Source organism: Protomyctophum bolini (assembly GCF_963924005.1).
Source record: "Protomyctophum bolini genome assembly, chromosome: 6".
In the NCBI taxonomy this organism is placed as follows: Eukaryota; Metazoa; Chordata; class Actinopteri; order Myctophiformes; family Myctophidae; genus Protomyctophum; species Protomyctophum bolini.
In genome coordinates, this window is record NC_137867.1 from 24,310,776 (window position 1) to 24,333,934 (window position 23,159).

At 42.7% G+C, this 23,159-nt stretch overlaps 2 protein-coding genes across 3 annotated transcripts in view; both read right to left on the reverse strand.

Annotated features, from left to right (window-relative positions):
* osbp2b (oxysterol binding protein 2b) overlaps positions 1-9,435 on the reverse strand; it is a gene marked incomplete at its 5' end in the record, with an annotated part of 53,154 nt that extends 43,719 nt beyond the window's left edge. For both annotated transcript variants that reach the window (XM_080764976.1, XM_080764975.1), the window contains 2 exons: positions 1,143-1,351; positions 9,278-9,435. In XM_080764976.1, coding sequence (XP_080621102.1) covers positions 1,143-1,351; positions 9,278-9,435 — 367 coding nt within the window. The remainder of the gene's footprint in view (positions 1-1,142; positions 1,352-9,277) is intronic.
* A 3,056-nt stretch (positions 9,436-12,491) lies between these two features.
* On the reverse strand, positions 12,492-21,952 carry rasl10a (RAS-like, family 10, member A; the record flags this gene model as incomplete). Its single annotated transcript, XM_080765556.1, has 3 exons — positions 12,492-12,762; positions 16,486-16,610; positions 21,737-21,952. The coding sequence occupies 3 exons, from the start codon at positions 21,950-21,952 to the stop codon at positions 12,492-12,494; spliced, it is 612 nt and encodes a 203-aa protein (XP_080621682.1).
* Between the last annotated feature and the right edge of the window lie 1,207 nt (positions 21,953-23,159).

Genomic DNA, 23,159 nt, shown 5'->3' on the forward strand with positions numbered 1-23,159 from the left:
CGGTGGCCTGTGATGCAGGTGTCGCTAAGGGACGGAGGTGCGAGGTTAATTCACTAATAAATTCATTATTAATCATTAATGTGTCAAATGGGGAAAAGGGCTCCGTTAAGACCTCCATATAATTATGGTCCATGCCTGTGTGAAAAGTGGGAGTGATTCGTGCAGTTAATGATGAGATAACGCGCTGTCAGTGACATTCAGACAGACATTCAGACATTGTTAGAATTATTATTTATATATATATATATATATATATATATATATATATATATATATATATATGAAATCTTGAGTAACACACCTTAGCAACATAAATGGCTCACGGTTCAGTTTTCTATTTATGGTATTGGTAATTGACCTGAAATATAATGTGTTTTGTGATGCAGTATGTACGTATCTCTGGGGTATCCTTCAGATTCACAGCTTGCTGAACTTTTAACTGTTAACCTAATAAGCCATCCATCCATCTTCAAACGCTTATCCGTAGATCGTAGTCAGGTCGCGGGGGCTACAGCTCCACCAGAGAGTATTTTTTTAAGTTTCCTCCACCTGGACCTATTAGTAATAACCACTTATTTACTCTCTCAATTTTTTACTTGACCTTTACTCTCTGGAGCAGACTGGCTAACAATCAAGACCTCTATGATAGTGATACTTCTTTCTACCTTGGTTTATGTCTTAAATTTTGTCTGCCACATTCACATTTGTTCCCTTATCTCCAGGTCTGCCACTTAAAAGTGGCACCCTCAAGAATCATTATGAGAGCCTTTTTAATCTCGTACTCAAGAGGGTGCTTACAGCTGTATATCTGAAATGTATCAAAACACCATGTCTTTGAACAGTCTCCAAGTAAAACTCCAGATGAGAGGGGTAACTGGAAATTGAACAGAGGGCCTGGTTGGAAGTGGCGGGGTTTTTTTGCTATCTATTTACTGTTAGTTACTGTACATTGTTAGTATTATTGTAATCTGAGTTCCCAGAAGTTTTCGCCAGCTACTGCATTACTGTAATGATAGGTGTTCCTCTTATGTGTGCTATTGCACATTGTGTGGTGTGGAAGGGTGGCTGAGGAAAAGAAGATATGATTTTCTTTTGGGTTCTCTGTTAAAGGTACTGTACATAATTGCTACATCTGCTCTTACCAGACTGATCATTCATCATGCGGATGGCTTTAGCCTTGGCCAACTCCAGTGCTGTGACCCATCTTTGCCGCTCCACTTCTGTGCTGGCCTTCAAGTGGTAAGTGCGACCACCACTGCTCAACACAATGTTGCAGGCGTCCTCTGTGTCGATGTGTGCTGTGGCCAGGTTGATTGTGCCACGACAAGTGTGGGCCATCTCTGCCTGTGTCCTGCAATAGAACACCAAAAAGACACAGACAGACACAGACAGACAAGAAACAGTGAAACACATTAGCCTAGTACGTGAACCCTAATGTCTTTGTCGGATGATTATCGCAGACAGGGAATAATCTACTGGAAGTCTTTTTTATTAGAAAGCAGTTCAGTTCTGAATGTGATAACAGCTGGGACAAGGCTGAGGGTGGAATAGGAATCCCCAATGGCAATAAGCAGAGAGGCAGAGAGGCAAGGAGTTACAGAGAACCAACATAGATCGACAGAAGTAAACACTCCAAAAGCCATGCAACAGAAGAAAGACCTGGTAACTTTAAAATCTCATAAGACATACTGATATAACTCTGTAGAACATACTTTCATTAATGAGTAAATATAATAATTCCTGTTCTGTGTGTGTCACTCTGTGCGTGCGTGCGGGTGCGTTTGTATGCGTGCACAGAAGTGTGGATATTGTTGGCATTAATAGTCAAAAACCAACTGTTGTACATTCAGTGGAACACAAACAGTCTAGATAACAAGGCCATTGTCTGACTCGAAGAGCCCATAGTGAGCAAAATCAAACAATGAATAACAGCGGGGACAAAGCGGGGACAAAGAAAGAAAAGACTGAGAGGTTGTAAGATAGAGGCATAGCAAAGGAGTGAGAGTGAACAAGTACAAGGGAAAGACAGAAAGAGGAGAGAAAATGTCATGAGGTGGAGAGCAAGAAAGTGTTCTTGTATTCATGTATTTGTGATTAATTTGTCCGTGCCTTAAGATATACTGTACTGTATGTATGCAGTGTTTTCCTTTCAATTCATTCAGAATCAGCAGCAGTAGCTGCCTCTAACAAAAAGGAAAGCACATAGTAAATCTTCACATACTGTAAACACAGTGTACGTACATAGTACATGTTTTCCAATAGCCCATTTTAGAATGCCAGTCACTGTTTTTGATCAAAAAAACTATAATGATTAAATATTGTATGAAACACCTGGCTTTATTTATTTATTTTGTTTTAGAAAAAGAACATCTAGGGGACTCTCTTTTGTATTTGCCAATATCCCCTTTCCACTCCATGCTGGCATGCTGGCTCCCTGACATTCTGTATAGTTAAAATGTACAGTATAAGAACTTATAAGAAGCTGAGCTCAAGGCTGACACCACTTTAGCATGCAGTGGAGAGTGTGCATACATGAGTATATGTACTTCTTGCCTTTGTGTCAATGGGACCCGACATCCATCCACTCTCACTAAGACCCAGCTGCCACCAGCAGAAGTCTCTCAACAGTGTTGAGCCTGCCCTATACCAGCCTCGGCCTCAGTTGACACTGACACTGACAGAGGTGCCTACTGGCTTATTAAAGAGGTTCTGGTAACAGGTAGAGGTTAGAGTTAATCTCTAAACTCTACCTGGCGGGGATTCACTGCCACTATAACAGCATGCGCCAAGTCTTGCTATAAATGCTGATCCAGAAACAGGCACTTTAGTGCACAGCTCTTTCCCAGGCAGGCGGTCACTGGACAAGTTATGCTGAAAATAGTAACGGGACAATGCAGAAGACATGCAGAGCCACAGGGAGGGCAGGGCTACAGAACAGCCCAGTCTCCAGCCTAGCCCAGCATAGCATGGGCTTGGCAACCTGGCGCTGACCAAGACAGCCAATTCTTTCAAGTGTATACATGAGATCCATGCAGATCCCCTCCACCCGGCAGGAAAGCAGGGCCATGCAAAGGCCATGGCATTAGGAGAGCCAAGGAAACTGCAAAAGCTGGGAAACGGAGATAAGAACTGAGGAGCATTGAGGCACTGGAGAAGAAGGGCAGAGGGGCTTGAGGGAGTGAGAGTGGAATTGAGGCAAATAGAAATAGATGGGGGGGGGGTCCTGTATGCTGTGCTGAGCCGGCAGAGAATTACAGGGCTTTACCTGTCGTTCCCTTGTGCACACATCCTCACAAAACACAAATCCACCGATCTGGAGCATGTAATGACAGAACAACAGCCTATGAACATATGCAAAAATAAATAATAAAGAAATGACACAGGCTGGAGCACACACACTAGACAGAACATACAGGCGGCATAGGAGATAATACACAGTGACAGTGCAAATAATGAGACACAGGGCTGTAGTAATAAAACACAAAGAGAGCAAGAGAAACAGAGGAATTGGTCATGTTATGCGGCCTGTTGTATACTTAAATGCATGCCAAAGTCACATACAGAAAATGGCTCACATCTACAAGCTCACAACACATTAGAGCATTAGTGCAATGTGTTGTGACTTGTGAGCTTGTAGATCGGATATTTTTGGTGTGAGGCACCCGCTTGCAAGTCGCAACTAAGGCTTAGGGCTAGAAACAAAAACAGGAGACATACCACCTGCCACAGATACTGTGGCAGGTGGTATGTCTCCTGTCGCAGAGAAAGACTGGAACTGATGATATTGAATGTGGCCAAAGAGTCCTTATTCTCTATTCTCAGTCTTATATTTTCACCTTCACACATAAACACATTGACCCCCCCCCCTCCCCCTAACACACACACACACACACACACACACACACACACACACACACACACACACACACACACACACCTGGTGCCAAGACCAAGGAGGAGGCCATTAACATGATTAGATCACACAGCTTCCCTTCTCTTCTCTCCACAGCTCTCAAGTCACTCTGTTGATTTGCCAGGCTACCATACAAGGCTCTGAGCAGGCTGTGCCCTCCAGCTGGGTCCCTGGCCTGGCTAGCTCACTACTCATCCAATACACCTCGCCAACCACCCCTTACCAAAGAACACAGTGTCAGCAGCAGTAGCGCCATAATAACCTGACTCTCCATAGTGACAAAGGTTTCTGAGCTCCCTGCTTTGCACTCAGTGTGACACTATCCTGTTTCATTCCTATGTTAGACCTGATCCCAGACCTTGGCTGAGAAGAGTAAGACAACAGGACATCAGAACTACTCTGCTATGAAACAGAAGGCCACAGCCTTCAGTGGATCCACTGTCGCAGATCCCATCGCAGATCCCATTGCACTCAAGGCTTTAATTCCCCATAAGCTTTCCTAACGCACCAAGTCGGATTTCCTGTAAGAGGTGACCAAGCGGTGCTCAGGGTATTAAAGCCGTGAGAAGTCAATTAAGAAATTAAAAAATAAAGAAAGTGCAGTGAGAAGGGGGCATGTGACATATCCTAATAGGATTTACCCGATGAGCCTATCTTAGTGATTTATTATGCAAAACAAGAACAGAGGGATGTCTTGGGACATAAGGCTGACGAGGGATAAAACATAGGCAGCCCGCTCACAGTTGCAGCGTCAGAGCAAATGCGAGTGAGTCAATGGAGAAAGTGCAATGTTGCAAAGTTGCATCTCTATAAAACCTATTACATTTTAACTGGCTCGAGTGCTGAGTGTGTCAGGTCCTCTGCAGAGTCAGATCACATATTATGGTCTGCCATCGCCCTTTGACTGCTTGGCCAACAGCTGGAAATCCCATTCTGGACTGCTTCCTTTCATAAACACCGGCCTAAGAAATGAAAGGTAATCCTAAGGGCTTTGCTGTTGATTCATGTCTTGTGGGACAAACTGACTTCTCTCCGTTGACAAAGGCAACACATTGCAGTGAATAGTTGGATAATAGTCCAATAGTCCACCGGGTATTAACATGCATCATTCTATGATGATTTTTTTTGAGTGGTGCAACCACTCCTATAGACAGCTTTGTGTATCCCTGGGTGTCACTGTTGCACAACCTAACACACACACACACACACACACACACACACACACACACACACACAGGCCAGGGAGGAAGGCTTGTACAGTACAGTACAGTACAGTACAGTACAGTACAGTACAGTACAGTACAGTACTTGTTGGGTGTGTGTTCCAAACACAATTGGTTGTATTCCTGGGATGCCAGGCGGGGAGGGTGAGCTCTGTTGCTATACTTGGAACTCCTAGTTAGTCAGGGCACCTGTCAGTAGTGGTGTTGTTGAACTTTGAGGAATAGCGAATAGGTCCTCCCAGTGAAGTTCCTCACTGGCAGGCCGGTGAAAAGAATGTGTATAGGAGGAGGAGGCATGTGTTTCACTTTCAATACTGTCCCTAGGACCAACAAGTCAGAAGACCAACCAGTAGGGTTCAGCAGTAACTACACAAGTGTGTGGGGAAATTGAGAGAAAAATGGGAAGAATTATCTTATTAAAAATAGTTATAGGTTTGTATAATGGTGTGTAGTAGAAATACTACACACCATTATACTAAGTAGAAATAAGAAGAAAATAAACTGTTGCCATGTTCAGTCTTAAGCCATAACCACACCAAAGGGTCACCATGCAACTCCTTGGGTCCAAACAGATGCAAGGAGTTAACGCTAAAACCGTCTTGACCCTTTGGTGTGGTTTGGGCCATTGAATTCCATGCGTTGAATCACTAGGGTCAACGTGCAACAAGACATATCACACCGCTGGGACAATGCTAAAACAGTCTTGACCCTTTGGTGTGGTTAGGGCTTTACATTCACAATAGTAGGAAAAGATATGTGGCCACACACACACGTGTGTGTGGGGAGACATTTAGTCAGGATCTCCTTTGTGGCAACTTGTGTGCTTCACTGCCTCTGTGCTCGGATGTCAACAGGCTACCTTTACATCAGGGACAGCAGACACCTTACAACATAATGGACTATTAATAGAGGGTAGAGGCAACAGGGTTCTTTCCTTTCACCATCAGCACACACAAGAGTAGTATTTTGGCTCCCCCATCTCAGTGTCCACTAACCCCTCACTGGAAAAAGGACAACTGGACCCTTTGTGTGTGAAGGTGTGGCACTAGTGTGGAGTGGCAACCCTACAGCATGGGGGCGAAATGGGTTTGGTATAATATTGTCGCTGTTGTACAAAACAAATCATACTTAGGAAATGGGGGGTGGAAAGAACTTTTATTATTTAGTCAGAAGCTCTTGTTAATACTTTATTAGTTACGTATTTATAAAAACCCACAGACAGACATAACCACTTTTGACCTGGTGACCTATTTTGGGCATCCAAGCAAAAATAGCACATCTAGAAGCTCACAGCACCATAACCATGTTAGCTGCTTTTGCACAAGACCATCATATGACAAAGTATATGAAGAAAGAAATATGGAGATGATTGGTTTCTGCCTGACTAAGATGTTTTGCATGAAAGCCTTTCAATGTGATGGGACATAAATTCAGCCAAAATCCAAGGCTGTGAAGTAATCTTTATTTTCGTGTCTTGTCATTAAGACCCATCCCTTACGGGATTATAAGACACCAAAAACATAAATAAACAATATCACATTAACTTCCCACACAGAAGTAACACAAAATATTTGGTTAAAACAAAAAGAACAGAAATAAAAAATCACACCTGTGTGAACTGAGTGGTGCAATCCCCCCCCCCCCCCCCCCTCTCTCTCTGTCTCTCTCTCTCTCTCTCTCTCTCTCTCTCTCTCTCTCTCTCTCTCTCTCTCTCTCTCATTAGCAGCCACAGCAATACCCCTCTCTCTGTTTCTGGTGCCCCCTACTGGTATAAATACGTAACATACTCGTGCTCACGTGCACACACACACAGGTACACAGGTACACAGGTACACGGACATTGCTGCTTGTAGGAGTGGTTGCACCACTCAAAAATACATCACATTTTCTTTGTCCGTATGTCCCAAGCTTTCTCTATATATTCTGCTAATGTAAAAATACATCACATATAAGTTTTCTTTGTCCGTATGTCCCAAGCTTTCTCTATATATTCTGCTAATGCAAATATCCATCGGAGTCGCTCTGCGTCACTTAACCACATCAGATCTATATTTTTACTGTTAAATAACTTTTGACGTAGCTCATGATACAACAATAGAAAACAAATGGAACTCATTCTCAATATCGTTTATATCACAATAGGTGCAAATACGTTCTTCTTCTGTAACTCCTCTATACCTACCAGTCTCAATGTGAAAGGGCAAGATCCCAGAACAAAGTTGGGCACATAGAGATCATTGTCTTTTGGATAATGGGGAACAAACATACTTTTGACTAGCGTAACAGCTTTTTATCGTAACAAATGTTCTCAGCTTTGGTTTGTACAATATGTCCTAATTGTCCTGTGACCATTTGTTCTGATATAAACTATAAAGTGTGTCTTTAACCATGGAGATGTTTACAAAACTGTTATTTAGAAAACTGTCATGTAACCCAGTTCTTACAAGAGTGTCCTCTATTGCACTCGCCCATGCACCTTTTACTGATACATCCAAGTTGAAGATCTTCCTAGCAACTCTGTTCTCTGGCATTCCGATTAGTTGATTCCATAAAGCCACCATGCTGCCTCTCCACCTTATCTCACACGGCTCCCATCCCATGTCTCCCGTTATTGCCAATACAGGCACGAATTTATGCACTCCCAGAAAATACTGAATGGCCCTATTCTGAACCATTTGTCCTTTCATATTTATGTTTGAGCCCCATATTCCCGCCATATAGTCCACGACGGGGCAGACACGTGTGAAACAGTTTGGAGTAGGCAGCATATCCCAAATCACCCAGCTGTTTAGTTTCGGCTATTATACCACCTAGAGCCCTACCTGCAGAGCCTGCCAATACCGATGTACCATCATTATTCATTAAGTAAATGTTCATCCAAGTTAAGACCCAAATATTTGTAATTCAACATACTGTAATTTTTGTTCCTCTATAGCTGGAACTGAAAATCACTTTTTTGTTCTGACTTGTCTGAAATGCATGATCTGAGTTTTACTATGGTGTGTTAACTTTTACTAAGAACAGGAATATCTGCAAAGAGAACTCCAGTACTATAGACCTACATTCTGCTGGAGCCATGCAATTAATAAAACTGGGTTGGACAAGGTGACTAAGTGTTGCCATAATACACTTTCTACAGTATGTGTATCTCCTAGTTTCAAATCATGATTACTTTCATATTGATGTCATATGGCTCAAACTTTTCATCCAGTGCATTTCATTCCAGTACAATTCTTAGAATTCAGCAATATATTAATTTATGTGAAATGTTACCTGGCACATTGCACACTGACATGGGTGCATGATGTCACTGAGGGAGCCAGCTGACATACTTTATGATTCAAGATGGAGCACTTATTGTCCATCCTGTTAGTGCTACCTATGCCTGTGCTGAAACATGACCCCTGGAACCACCTGAGCCACAGGTGTTAAGCGATGGCAGCACACAGGTGAAAACCTTGTGGTTTAGAGTGAAGTCATAATGATAATGATGGCGAGCATGACTCACAGATAACTGTGTTACTATACTCAAATAATTGAACACCTTGCCTTTCAGAAACAGATGCAATTAATTAATGTTGTTGTAAACGAACCACATAAGTCTTTAGTGGGACAATGCAATTCACCTTAAAGCCAATTAATTGAGAAGACAAGTAAACTTTTCTTTTAGCAGATTTGCAGACACGATTCTACAGGCTCAGCCCTGGCTTAGAGTATGGCTCAGCCCCATAGTCGCTCATTCTGGCTGACAGCAAGCAAGCTAGCCAGCAGGGAGCTATACAATACGTTAGCTCGCTAACGTTATAGCCTGCCTGCTACTGCTAAGTTACTGTTACCCATTAATTTTTTTACTTCCAATTTAAAATTAGAGGCTTTGTTATGTACAGTGCGTGGGGGCACTCACCTATCCACTGCCAGCAGGCAGTGCCCAGTGGCAAAATTAAAAAGTATAAATTCGTGATGGAATCGCCATTTCTATGTAAACATACTGCTGACTCCCATCACCATCATCACCCTTATGACAGCCAGCTAACGTTAGCCCGCTAGCAAGCAGCCAGCTGATGCAGCCAGCCAGCCAGCTGTCATGACATGCAGCGTCTGCTCGGCAATTGGCAAATTAACGCCGCGTGTGCATATTTACCTGTAATACGAGAGCAGGCCATTGCTGAGGACAAACCATCGCCGCTGGTACCCTTTCAAGTAGTTTGTCCATTTAAAAAGCCAGCCTTTATAGGTGTCCGATCCCGGTGCTGGGGCCGCGGCAGAGGTGGGCGCCGAGCCTTTCGCTTGGTCGCTCATCCTCCGCTCCGCCGCACGGTGACACGGTGAGGGCTGCAGGGTGACGACGGGCTATGTCCACCGCGGTGAGGATGCTGTCCTACCCGGGGTTGCTGCTCACTCAACACACACGCGAATGATCAGCACGATGGAGCAGGAGGAGGAGGGTCCGCGGGGGGAGGGGAGGGCGAATAAACACTGCGCGTCCCGGTCCCTTTCACATGACGCTGGAATGGACAGCGGCGGAATGATGACAGGACGATCACGATGCCTACCGACGGACAGACACAGTTTAATGATGCAGCCTGAGCTTGCAGAGGATTGTTATGTTATTTTAATTCCTAAACATCTCACATCTGGCATGATTGATGACGTGACCTGTTGTTGAAGTCAATAGTAGGATTCCATTCAATCCTTTACCTGGGACCGGATACACGCACGCACGCACCCACGCACACACACACACACACACACACACACACACACACACACACACACACACACACACATTGACACAAACTTTAAAATTGTCGACTACTAAGGATATATGCCTAAACCATTTTAACTCTATATTATATATCTATAATATATAGGCATATCTTATTTATTATGGTCAGGTGGTGCCTTTTCCTTCCTCTCAGTAGCAGGTGCATAAACAAAAGTATTTCATTCAGTGAATGAATATGAATCACATATTTTACCACACGGTGGCGACGTTGTCACACTTATGATTCATTCTATTGTTTCAATGCACATCGAATTGGGGAAAATTACAAAGATAAGGCTGCTGTTTTCAAATGCATTTTAATAATGAAATTGTCAAAAGCTAAGTTACTCACAAGCTACCAACACAGTAAAAATAAACATGAGTAATGTTTCTGATTAAAAAAAACTGTAGCCCTTTTTATTTGTTAACATACTAAGACAAATGTATGAGAACCCATGCTACAAGCAGTTGCTTTCTAGTTTATCCCTGGCTGCTACATATTTCTTTTATTAGAAATAAACAAAGCCATCTGTCCTCATAGGGTGTTTTAACACAATGTTTGAGCTTGTGCTCTCACATGACATGCCAGTATACTGCTACACATTCCAAACCACTCATTTGTCCACAAACTGTAAAATAATGTAATACAAAATGAAATAAAAAAGAAAATCACATTTTCACATCAGTGCAATTAAATCCTGACCTGTTGGCTCCTCTACCAACATAAGCATGCAAATCAATGATTCCATGAATCATCTTTATATACAGTAGGCTCATTTACTTTCAGCGCAGCAATATTCACAGACATTCAGGCCTAATCAAATGAAAATCAACATGTTTTCATTTCAGCTTCGAAAGCTCTTAAGGTCCCCTTGTGTTATACTCATGTTGGGATGCCTATGTGTCTTTGGTGGGATAAATTATGAATGTCTCCTTCCTCCCTAAAGTGTGTCTGTGAGCATGAAGCATTTCATGTGAGGAATTAGTGAGTATAGGTGGTCAGGACAAGCCTCAAGGATGTTTAATGCTACTTCCTACTTCTAAAAATGAAACATCAGAATTATATTTTGCCATGTAGCTACTCCATGGGTCTTCTTGCCTGAATATAATTAAATTGGGGGAAGGGGCAGGGGTGTCATTCCTATGCTTTTGATACCCCCCCCCCCCCCCCCCCCCCCCCCTCTGGTAATTCATTTTTAATTGCCAGATAGGATTCATCCCTATACTTCTGGTCAGACAGATTAAATGCATTCATCTCCTTTTGGGAGATGTATTGATAATATGCCAATTTAACAATAAAAATTATATATAAAATATAATATATATAATGATAATTATGTTAACCACATTGACTGTCCCTACTTTGGGCAAATTCAATAAATAAATAATATTACAAATATTGTGATAATAGCAGATCAACAAGCTCACGGCGCGACAACTCACATGAGGACCCCCCCCCCAACCGCCGCAGCCTCCTGTAGCCTCCGCAGCCTTCTGCAAGTAATGTATTCACCCGAAATAGTCAGGAAATGAGGGTGCAATTCAAGTACAGCCTACATCGTGATAAGGGTCTGCAGTGTTTTCTGATGCAAGACAACTATAATATGAAGCAGGTGTCACGCACCAAAAATAGGCTAGCTGATGCAAGCTCACAACGTGGCGACACATTGTGAGCTTGTAGATCTGTTATTGTCAGTGCAAGACATGGCGGCAACCTAGGTTATATAAATCACCCAGAATACTCTCCCAATTAAATAATTGATTTTTTTGTGTACCACAAGAAGCAATTCTGCCCACAAGATTCAGTTCACCAGGTGTACAAGACAATGAAGACTGAATCTAAGAAGTTACACTGCCTAGTTTTATCTATTTTAATTCTCTTTCATAATAATTTCCCCAAAGATCAGCTACATTTTATTCATCATATCTACCTCACTCACTGTTCTATCTTTTCCTACAGTAGGCCTACATATTACCTGACAAGGAATCCAGAGATGTGTAGTGGTATGTATATCCTGTCCACCTTGCTGAATATGACAAATGCTTTCGAAAGGGAAGACTCAATGATATTGCTCTTCATTGTGGGACTTAAAAGCACAGCTTGGTCACAGTCATAGCCAAAAGGCTGTCGCTGGTCAGACTTGTTGCTGTGTGATCTAGGAAGCACAACATCTCACATAGTGAACATGACAGTTGTCTGGCAGGCTGATGCAAAGAGAAGCTCTTGTACTTTTACTTTGACACCTTCCACCGACCCTCATTAACATCTGATAACCATTTGAAAGGTTTTGACTAGGAAGTGGCAGGATGGGCATGGGAGGAGTCAATGTATTTGACAGCGCAAAACTCTCCAAGACGATGTCACTTGCCAAAAACAAAGCATTATACTTTTTTTTTCTGCAAGTGACTCCGCCATTTGACTAAGTATAGCCTAAATTATAGGCATCACAAACCTCATTACGAATAATCAGCTCAGTAAAGCAGGAGGCCTCAGGGTATATATTTTTCCAGCCATTTAGATAGAAGTTCTTTTCTCCATCCCCACTCCTGGTTGATGTGGGTAAGAGGAGGAGGGAGTGTCTCTGCAGGGTCACATGATAGTACAGCGGTTCCTTTGTAGCGCCCCTTGCAGACGAATAGAGGTATGATTCTGACGCATGCCTCGTGCCACAGCGATACCCAGCAGCTCTTTGAAGAGCAGGACCACATGCCAGTTGAACTTGGCAGAGCATTCCACATAGCCACATTTCCAGGTCTTCTTCACAAGCACTGAAACTGCTCTGCGCGGGGTGAAGCGATGGCGCTGTAAGTCTCTCTTACTGCCGACCACCAGAATTGGCACCTCACTGCTGCTGCCTTCCCTACAATAGCACAGGGGAGATCAAACAAAGGTCATACAATTAAGGATGGTGATGAAAGCAACAGAGAATATGTGGTGGTATTTACTCTGTAAAAAGAAACACACAGAAATCAAACTGCCATGGTTTTTTATGTCTTTGAGGACTGAAGGTGATTTATTACCCAAAGCTCTGGCAAACTACACGTCTGCTGTCTAGCTGGCACATTCTATCACACAGGGTCAGCTAACTAACGTAATGTGACCTGATTGCTGCAGCATGACTGCTTGTGTGCACATGAGTAGTGTAAGACAACTGTTTATTTTCTTGTATTCATATCATCATATGTGGGTGTATTCAAGCACGTTACTTCAATTAACTCGTACATTAAATGTCCAGAAATTAGCCACGGTGCATCCATACTGCTCGAGACAGTGTGAATATCGCTGTGTGCAGTTCCCATGGTCTTTGAGGTGTGTGGGGGACGGGGGTGGACTGGTGCATTGACTCTCACAGAGTCACAGGCCATATTGTACAGGCAAAGGCTTAAACAAATGGTCTAAGGACACAAACGCCATGCTACAATCATGTTTTTACCAGACTGACTGCGGGATGTTTAAGGACGCCGCTGGGAATAACGCCAACAAATTCTCAGACTCAGTCACCGGTTTTAACAATGCATAGATGACATAGTTCCATATAAGACAGTTCAGATGATGTATCCAAATCAGAAACCACGGAGTGTGTGCACAACTACATGAATGGTACACCAGTTTTTATCGCAACGCACATCACAATGCCCGCACGGCCCTACAGTGCCATCTAGAAAGCCTACAAAAAGGCCTACTCCGCAATGATGGAAGACCATGTGGCAACATCAGGGGCATGTTGCAGGTGGTACACACCATAACGTACGGCAAAGCAAAAACCAGAAGTGAACTGAAACTGAACCTGCCTAGTCCCTCCCCAATGAGCTAAACACCTACTACGGCCGGTTCGATACCAGCTCCAACCGCAGCAGCCAAGCAGGGCCATCAGAAGCACCAGCAGAGGAGACCAGCCCTCTTACCAACTCAGAGGACGATGTACGCACAGCCTTCACACCGGTCAACATCCAGAAGGCGGTAGGACCCGATGGGATTCCAGATCCTTAAAGTATATGCACAGACCAGCTGGCGTGTGCTGACATCTTCAACCTGTCCCTCTCCCAGGCTGTGGTCCCTACAGGTCTCAAGTTACATGCCTGAACGACTGGAGACCCGTTACTCTCACCCCGATAGTCAGCAAATGATTTGAGAAGCTGGTGAGGGAATACATCTGCTCCACGCTATACCTGCCACACTGGATCCGTAGCGCGGCAGTTTGCATACCGCAAAAACAGATCGACCGATGATGCTATTCCCATGGCTCTCCACACCTTCCTCTCACACATGGATAACAAGGACAAATATGTACGTAAACTGTTTGTGGCATACAACTTAGCATTCAACACCATTGTCCCAGTGAAACTTGACACAAAGATCTGAGACCTAGAGCTATATCTGACCCCCTGACCCTCAACACTGGAGCACTGCAGGGATGCGTGCTGAGACCCTCTCCCCTACTCCCTGTACACATATAACATGACAGTGTTAGGCCAAATCGTCAACAACAATGAGTCTGACTACAGAGACAAGATCAACATACTTGATCTTCAGGAGGCCGCAGAGAGATCATGCACCCATCCTCATCGATGGCACTGCAGTGGAAAGCGTCAGTGCGAGTTCAAGTTCCTTAAGGAGTACAAATCGAGGAGGAGCTCATATGGGAAAGACACACCATAGAGAAAAAAGGCTCAGCAGCGGCTGTACTGGCTCTGACACCTGAAGAAGTTTGGAGTAGGACACCTACAGTACCTTGGCTCTACTACAACAGCTCAGTTGAAGGTGTTCTATCAGCCTGATAGAATAGAACATTGTGTGAGCTTGACCTTTTAATTTTTTTCCCACAAGGAAGCATATTAAGGCCTTTACTGGCCTGTGACAAATAAGGTCATATATCTGATGTATATTGTGAGTCATGTCTCCTGCTCTTTTCCTGCCTTGCCTTGCACTCAACTTGAAAAATGCTGTATTGTTGTAGTTATGTCAAGCTGTTTACCTTTGTGTTTTTCTTTCTTTTGTTTTTGTTTTCTGGGATTCATATTTATGTTTGATTTCTGTTCATTCATTCATCATTTGGTGGAAAGATTCTTTTTTTTAAATAAAAACAAAACCTAAGGCCTTTACTGTTCCTAATATGTAAACGACACATCAGCCTGTGACTGCAACTTGTTCCCGTTCGTGGCTGACTCGGCACTGCTGGTCTCAGACAGGAACAAACAGGGTGAAAGGCCCTCAGCTCTGAACTCGGTAGAATCTGCACCTGGCTCGCTGATAATAAATCTTTACACCTGGGAAAAACTGAATCTCAGCAAGGCTCAGTTAAAGTGGGTGACAATATTATCACATTTCTTTCTTTTAAACTAAATAGGGTGAAATTATCATCACATTTAGACTTACATTTTAAATACTGTGGTAAGTCTGAGACAAGATGATACTGCAGAAGAGTTACAGTATTTTTATTATGTTTATAATATATTAGATCTTGCTGCTAGGCAAAATCAGGCTGCACAGCAGAAATTACATTTTTACTCAACACAGTAAATCAAAAATGGAAATAAATCTGTTAATTTCATCTGCACCCATCCTAAAATAAATGTGTAAATGTTTCTTTTCTCTCAAATTCAAGTTCAATTTCCAAATAATCATCTCCCTTTTACTGCTTTGCACAGGATACTGGAAAGATAACAGACTAAAGATATCCCCTTACAAATCCACTTACGCTTGCAGTTTTCTGAAAAATGGATTTGAGCAAGATGTGACTGTGTGGGGGCGCACATGCATACTATATGCCATGCGTGTGTGTTTGTGTGTGCATGTGTGCAAGTGTGAATGTGCTTGTGCATGTGAGTGACTGTGTGTGAGTGCACATGTGCATGTACGTACGTACAGTACTGTAGGTGTGTGTGTGTGTGTGTGTGTGTGTGTGTGTGTGTGTGTGTGTGTGTGTGTGTGGGGGGGGGGGGGGGCAGCACAGTTTTTTTTCTTCAGTCAGTTTCACCTCTCTGTTCTTCGTGTCTCATGTTTATTTCTCTTGCCCTTGGTGTTTGGATAATGGCTTCTCTTCATGGGTCATTAACACATGGGCTGTTCATGGCTCAGCCACTGACCCAAGAGCATAAACCCCATGAGAGAATAATATCACTACATGCAAGGGGATTCAACTTTGCAATGTAAGTATTGTCTCATCACAATAGTCTCATCAACAGCACCTCTTTAGAGGTTGACAAATCATTTGTCATCTTTTCCCCCATAAATATATACACATATACTGTATGCAGGTGTACACCTATAGCAAGAGCTAGGAGGACAGAGCTTTTCTTTTGTTCGTTTTGTTTATAACGCTAGAATTTACTGATGCACCTCTCGCTCTCCAGTGCTCAGGGAGAAGGAATTGCCATTAATTAAGATACATCACAAAGAGTGAACTGTCTGTCACTGTCACACTGTCAGAAAAATGGAATTGCATGTGGAGCTGTGGGATTGCATGCTGTCATGGGAAGAGGCACATTCGGATTGCGATTGCTAGCATATATCCAGGCAGCCACAGCTAACAAGTTGCATGCGACTGTATTTAAAACACCAAACAACGTACTACTGACCATACCTATGCTCCACTATCTGCTGCCTAATCATCTTGACGTATTCAAAGCTCTCCACACAACAGATGTCGTAGACCAGGATGTAAGCATTGGCATTGCGAACCCCTCTGCAGCGCAAGTCCAGCCACTCCTTAAAAGAGAAACACAGTACAGAAAACATTGATATATAGTTATATTTGAGTCAATCATTTTTATAATTAGAAGCTCTTCTAAAGCACCAGCTTGTAAATAACAGCTTCCCAAGAACCTAGAGGAAACGGTGCATGAAAAATAAGCAAACACGTTGGGCGTTTATCAGGACAAACATTAGAATTACAGTACTGTATATACACAGCGATGTTTCAGGTTGGTTACACAGTGCAGCCTCAGAGGGCAAATAGCACTATTAGTTTAATGGTAATGATGTCCTAACAATAATTAAAGCATGGCACAGTTGAATACATTTTCTGTTGCTAGAGGGACAAACAGTTCAGCCATGACATGGTGACCTGTTCATTTCACTCCCATGCCCTCTCCACCTGGCCACTGCCATTACCAGTGTGCAGTGATAAGTAAAGTAAGTATGTGATTTTTGCTGGTTTAAAGATGCAGCTAGAAAAAGAGGAGAGCATCAGGGGAGAGAAGGAGAAACAAACTGCCAAAGGAAAGAGAAAAGACAAAACAGAGACATGAATGAACGGGGGAAAGATTAAAGAGTGCCAGAGGATTGTGGGCTGTAACAGTTGTGTGAACATACTATAACCTCTGGTCCAGTGTAGACATCATCTAATGGGCGGGGTAATGGACTGTGAGGCTAGCGATTCAGCTAAAACTCAATTCCAAATCGAATTCAAGATAAAATACTGATATCATAAAAAGGGCCAGCAATGTTAACATTGAAATACATCTGAACATAGACCAATAAATAATATTGAACAACTTTGAATCTTTGCAAAAAAAAGGACATTTTATTCATAGTGTATGGTAGCAATGGTATGTCTAACCCAAATTTAACACAATTACCTCAGCATATTCTTCCCTGGGGAGGGGGGTATGGTTGAAACATCAACGTGAACATGATCTATGCAACGAAAGTAATTTTTACTTTTTGAGCGATGTCTGTCTGTATGTATGTGTATGTACAGTACCAGGACCACCATGTGGTTATTCTGTCATTTCTCGATCGTTTCAGGCGCGGGGCGGCTCGCCGGAGGGGGTCCCTGGATGTTCCGGGGACCCCCGGGGACCCCCGGGGACACCCACAAGGTAACTCTGTCATTTCTCGTCCGTTTTGGAGACGGGGTGGCTTGCAGGAACTAGGCCGGCCCCCTGGGCGCGTTCCTGTGGGTCTGCGTGTTTTAATTTAGACTTTGTGCATTAGGCAAAGATGCTGCGGGAGCTGCCGATGGTGATGGATGTGAGTTCTAATGATGACAGTACTACTAACATTTGTCAAATTGTCAGCCAAGAATAATTGCCATCATTCAATTGGGAGACGGGATTTGTGATACAAGTGTGCTTGCGTTTAGGTGAGTGAGTGGGAGGGACTCGCTTGCATGCAGGCAGGGAGATAATCAGGCATGCATACAAACATGGAGGCGCACAGATCATTACCAGCAAAGGTGGGCAAGACAGGGAAAAGGGGGAGAAAGAGCATAAGGAACGAGGCCACGAAATGACATCGTGACTGAGGTTAAAAGTGAAAAGATTGCTCAGAGATATCAGATTTCCGGAATCAAAATGCATGCAAAAACACAACACGTTTTCATTTCAGTGCGTTGTTGCCTTTGTAGTACATTATTCCAAAACATGTGTCCCAATATATATATTGAGTTTCAGTGATGTGAATCATCACTGAGCGCCCTGGGAGATGCATACATCTTCATGTACAATGCAAAGCTGACAATGTGATATATACTTATTGGCATCCATTCTACAGTAGGTGCTTCAGATGCAGCCTCATATCACTGTGGGCTAAAAATAGAACCTTGTGTTCTCTCATCCAATATCTCTTTGTCACCCAGGTCTTGTTTTTAATGTGGGGGAGGAGCTTACAGTACATCCAACACCGCAGTGTTGGAACTCAACACACCAACCTCTTTAAAAAAAGAAGAAAACCCAGGGAAATGAATGAAACTGAGTGAGAAACAAAAAGCAATTCGTAGATACAGTCAAAGAAATCTAAATCGTTATTTCTGTACAATCTGGAGTATTGATTTAACCCTGAAACATAGCTAAAGAAATCTGTATAGTAAAATGCGGGGTGTTCATTTAACTCTGAAAGCGTAGACTTTGAAAGTAAAAGTAGCATTCCTCATTTTGTATTTATAGAGCCAAACAAAGCTGTCATGTCCTGCATCATTAAGAGAGGGCAGCTCACTGGTATATTGGGTGCGTGTTAACGTTAGATAAGTGTGTGCGTGATACGTTAGATAAGTGCTCACGCCTAAGAGAGTTGGGGGAAGGCTGTGTGGTTTTTGAAGATGAGCCCCAAATGGCCAAATTGTTCACATTGGTCAATAAGATCCTAGAATGTCTTACATCCATTGGGCGTAACGTGTCATGGATGACCTATACAGTTTGCTAATCTATTTTAGCCTGGCCCGATCGGTTATGACTGATTTAGCTGCCCCAGAAGTTGTGGGGCACCAATCAGGGACCAGTATGCAAATATGGGGCGGGTTTATTATCATATCACCAGAGGCTTTTTTGTATCCGCCCCTTGGAAATGCAGGTTCCACACAGAGATTCCAGACTAATATCTATGCACTGTGATATTAGTCTGGCCATGCGAGACTAAATCAAGCTATGCAGGTGGTCTCTGTAAAAGGGAACAAATATTTAGATTAATGTTGTGTAAGCTTTTGAAAGGGTGATGGCTTACATTACACTCATATGTCAGTGCATGCACCAAGCATCCTGAACACGTAACATTATGTTACAGAATGCACACCTCACATTTCTGCCAGGCCTGTGTGCATGCGTTTGACAGCTCCTATCTCAAGGCTCTGCTAAAAAGGGCACCGAATGATTCATGTGCTGTTTTACCTGACGCAAGATAAGAGCCAAATCAATTCCATATCATTATCATAGATGGCATTGACTGAGATAACCACAATAATGGGCAGATTATGAGAATAACCCCCACCCCCCCAAACCTAAACATAATAGAAAAACAAAAATGCCTGATATGCTGCTTAGAATCCATCTGTCATCACATCCCATTGACAGACTGTGACAGATGCTTTCCAAACACAAACAGCAGACAGACAGCCAGGACAGCGAGGCCGCACAGCAACCAAATTATTATTTCCATCAGACTCACAGTAAAATCATGGAATGTTAACCTGTTTCACATTAACCCTGTCCCTATTTTTGGAGTCACCATTTTCAAAAGTAGCCTAGGCCTATATTCTTAATTTATACTCTTCCAGTGCTAGAGAGAAGGACATTGACAAAATTAGTCTTTTTATATTTTGTTGTATGGTCATGATGCTTGCTGAAAATAGATTTTCAATTTGAAAATCAGTTGTATTGGCCTAAATTAGGCTTTAGTGTTTCAGAGCAGACAGGTAACTATGCTGTCTCAGAGTGGAGGCGTACACCGTACAGGCTCAGCCTGTACTGTTGTCCAGCTTTTTTTTTATGAGGGAAACAATGAACCCCCATTTGGTCAACTTTTATTTCAACAGTGTCCATTAAACTCCATGTAACCTAGCTAATAGACTGCAGCAGAATCTGTCTCTTCTCTCTATTAGTATTTTGTTCCCTGCAGTCCTCTAAGAGGGCTGCATGCTTTAATTCAATCTGCTCTGGTAATGGAAGTAAATCTCAATCAGGTGTCTTTGTGTGTGTCAGCCCTGCTTCAACATTGTGTCCTGTGACCCTGACCCAGGTTACATTTCTGTGCAGAGCATGGGGGCAGGACCAGTGGGTCACAGAAAGGGAGGTGGTGAATCAAGAATGTCTGATATGTCCCACCAGTCCTGTCATAATGAATATAACACAACGGCCAGAATATGAACAGAAACACTATACAACACATATTTCAGGACCATTCTGGAACAAATGGATAACCATAAATCTATCCGATCAAAATGTTGTTGCATGCAGTTAATGTGTTTCTTTGCCCATATTCCTTATACACAGAGGATTCACTGACTCCTCCCAAGGTTCAATGCAGCCCAATTCCATTCTGAAATGGATCAATAATGGAATTATATGGAGCAACATGGAACTACAGTACAATGTGAGAAAATGAACAGCTGTGCTCATGGAATCTTTTAATGTGACTCAGGGTGAGAGACGGGAAACGCATGCATACTTGTGGGGTGGGGTGGGGGTGGAGGGGGGTACAATCAGGGATTGTATGGGAGCTCTATCTAGTATATAGCAACCGTGGAAATGTCCTTCTTGGGTGCTTTACAGCATGCTCCTCAGAGACGAGAGTTTATACACTTGTCAAGACAGCAGAGAATCATAATATAGTGTGGTTGCATATTCAGTTCACAACAAAAAATATCATGGTGTAATTATACAGAAGCAATCAACAAAGATTCCCTTGAACCCCAAAGCACAACAGTACACAAAGCTCAGCAAGGATAAATTAAATATAAATAATTGTATTTAAATCAGGAAGTACAGGAATAATATCCCTGCAACCCTATCATACAAACTGGCATTGTATGGGGGAAGGGTCAGCGAGAGAGAGAGAGAGAGAGAGAGAGAGAGAGAGAGAGAGAGAGAGAGAGAGAGAGAGAGAGAGAGAGAGAGAGAGAGAGAGAGAGAGAGAGAGAGAGAGAGAGAGAAAAGCGAGTTTAAGTCAAAGTACTGTAAGCTCTCCAAGGCTCAAGTCAACCAGGTCTCCATAGCAACTGGGGACATCTGATAGTGATAGAAAAAATAAAATTGTTGTTTTGTCTTTGCCCATAGTCATAAACAGAAGAGTTGAGACAAAGAACCATCTAAGACTTAGAATGATGGTTCTTTGTCTCAACTCTTCTGTTTATACATTTTGGATAATTATTATGGACTTAGATTCTAAGTCCATAATAATTATCCAAAATGTATAAATTATGGATAAGAGGTCAGGACAGATAGGACTTTTCGGGGAGGGGTCAGAATAAATTATGGACTTAAATGGTTCTTCATCTCAACTCTATAAAAAGGAAATACATAAAACCTACATATTATTCAATCAATCTGACAAAATATTATATAACAACAACAACAACAACAACAATCATAAACTGTATGTGTCTTAAATATAAATATTACCTGGCTCGAGCTGGCTGGAAAGGAAGAAATTGGCGGGACATCTAAAATCTTCAGCTCGTACATGTTGCCATTCAATATGACGGAGGGTCTGTATACGTATCTGGTTCTGGTCGGTGTGTACTCCTCTGAGAAATCATTATAGATGAATTGGCGTATTATAGAAGTTTTACCGACTCCGGGAGCACCGATAACTGCGATACTTAGCGTTTCAACCATCCCTGGAGCACAAGTTCAGGACCATGGACAGCAACAACAACTACCGTAGAAAACAAATTGCTTTTGTGTTAGGGGTAGTTCTGCAATTAAACGAATAAATCATCCGTGGCTCATATGGGGGCTACGAAAACTACACTTCCAAATACCTCTCTCAGCTGAAATGAATCCATGCAATTACTATAGTCAAAATATATAAATACATAAAATCACTCCTTCAATCAAGAGCGTGCAGGGTTCCACAGGTTCTTCGCATGGTGCCTGCATTCCAAAAGGGAGAAACTCTGCTCATCCTCAGGGGACATCCCCTAGCGACCTCGTCCCCTAAGAGGAAGCGTAAAGTCTGTCCCTGTGGTCTCCACATGGACATAATCACAAACACTGTGGATTTTCACCTTGCCTAAGAGCAAATGAGCTCACTGCCATGCCTGTAACGGATCTTCAGTCAATATGTGTCTCTGCACATTCCCACTCATTTCCAGCTGATGCACCACTACCACTGACTAGCCCACGGCTGACACCTCGACACGGAAGACGAGAGACCGACAGTCATCCTTCAAGATAGACGTCCCACGTGTTTTACTGTTGAATACGATTCCACAAAAATGTTTTTAAACGCAGGTGGTGAATGGTAATTAGGGTGAAAATTGATTTCCACAGACTGCAGACGTTCGCTTTCTGTAAAGGCATGTGCCTTGTGTGTCTGTTGTTGAATAGCGGGTGCATGCGCTTCTCTCTCTCTCTCTCTCTCTCTCTCTCTCTCAGCAAAAAAATGGCAAATCCCTCGCTCCCTCGTACATCCAATAGGATCATATCATGCAGGTGAAAGCGCACAAAAGAATGCAAATAAAATGTAATGGAATGAGCATGCAGGAATTCATAGTTATTTTTGGGTGAAGGCAGCATTTCTAAAGATCACGACTGATCAACTGTTCTTGGATGAGGGAAACGTGTCCCATCCTACCAATTAGGCTAATGAACTGGAGACATATACCCCCCCCCCCCCCTTGACATTAGCTCTGCTCTCGATTCCAAGGTCATGACTAAAAAATTATCATCTTCTGGGTTATGCTGGTAATTAAAATGACAAAACCTAATTTATAGGATAATATTTAAATGTTGTGAATACCAGTCTAACTGTATACATAACACAGTTATAAACACACTTACACCCGATCGTACACATTGACAATTCGGTCCGACTTAAACA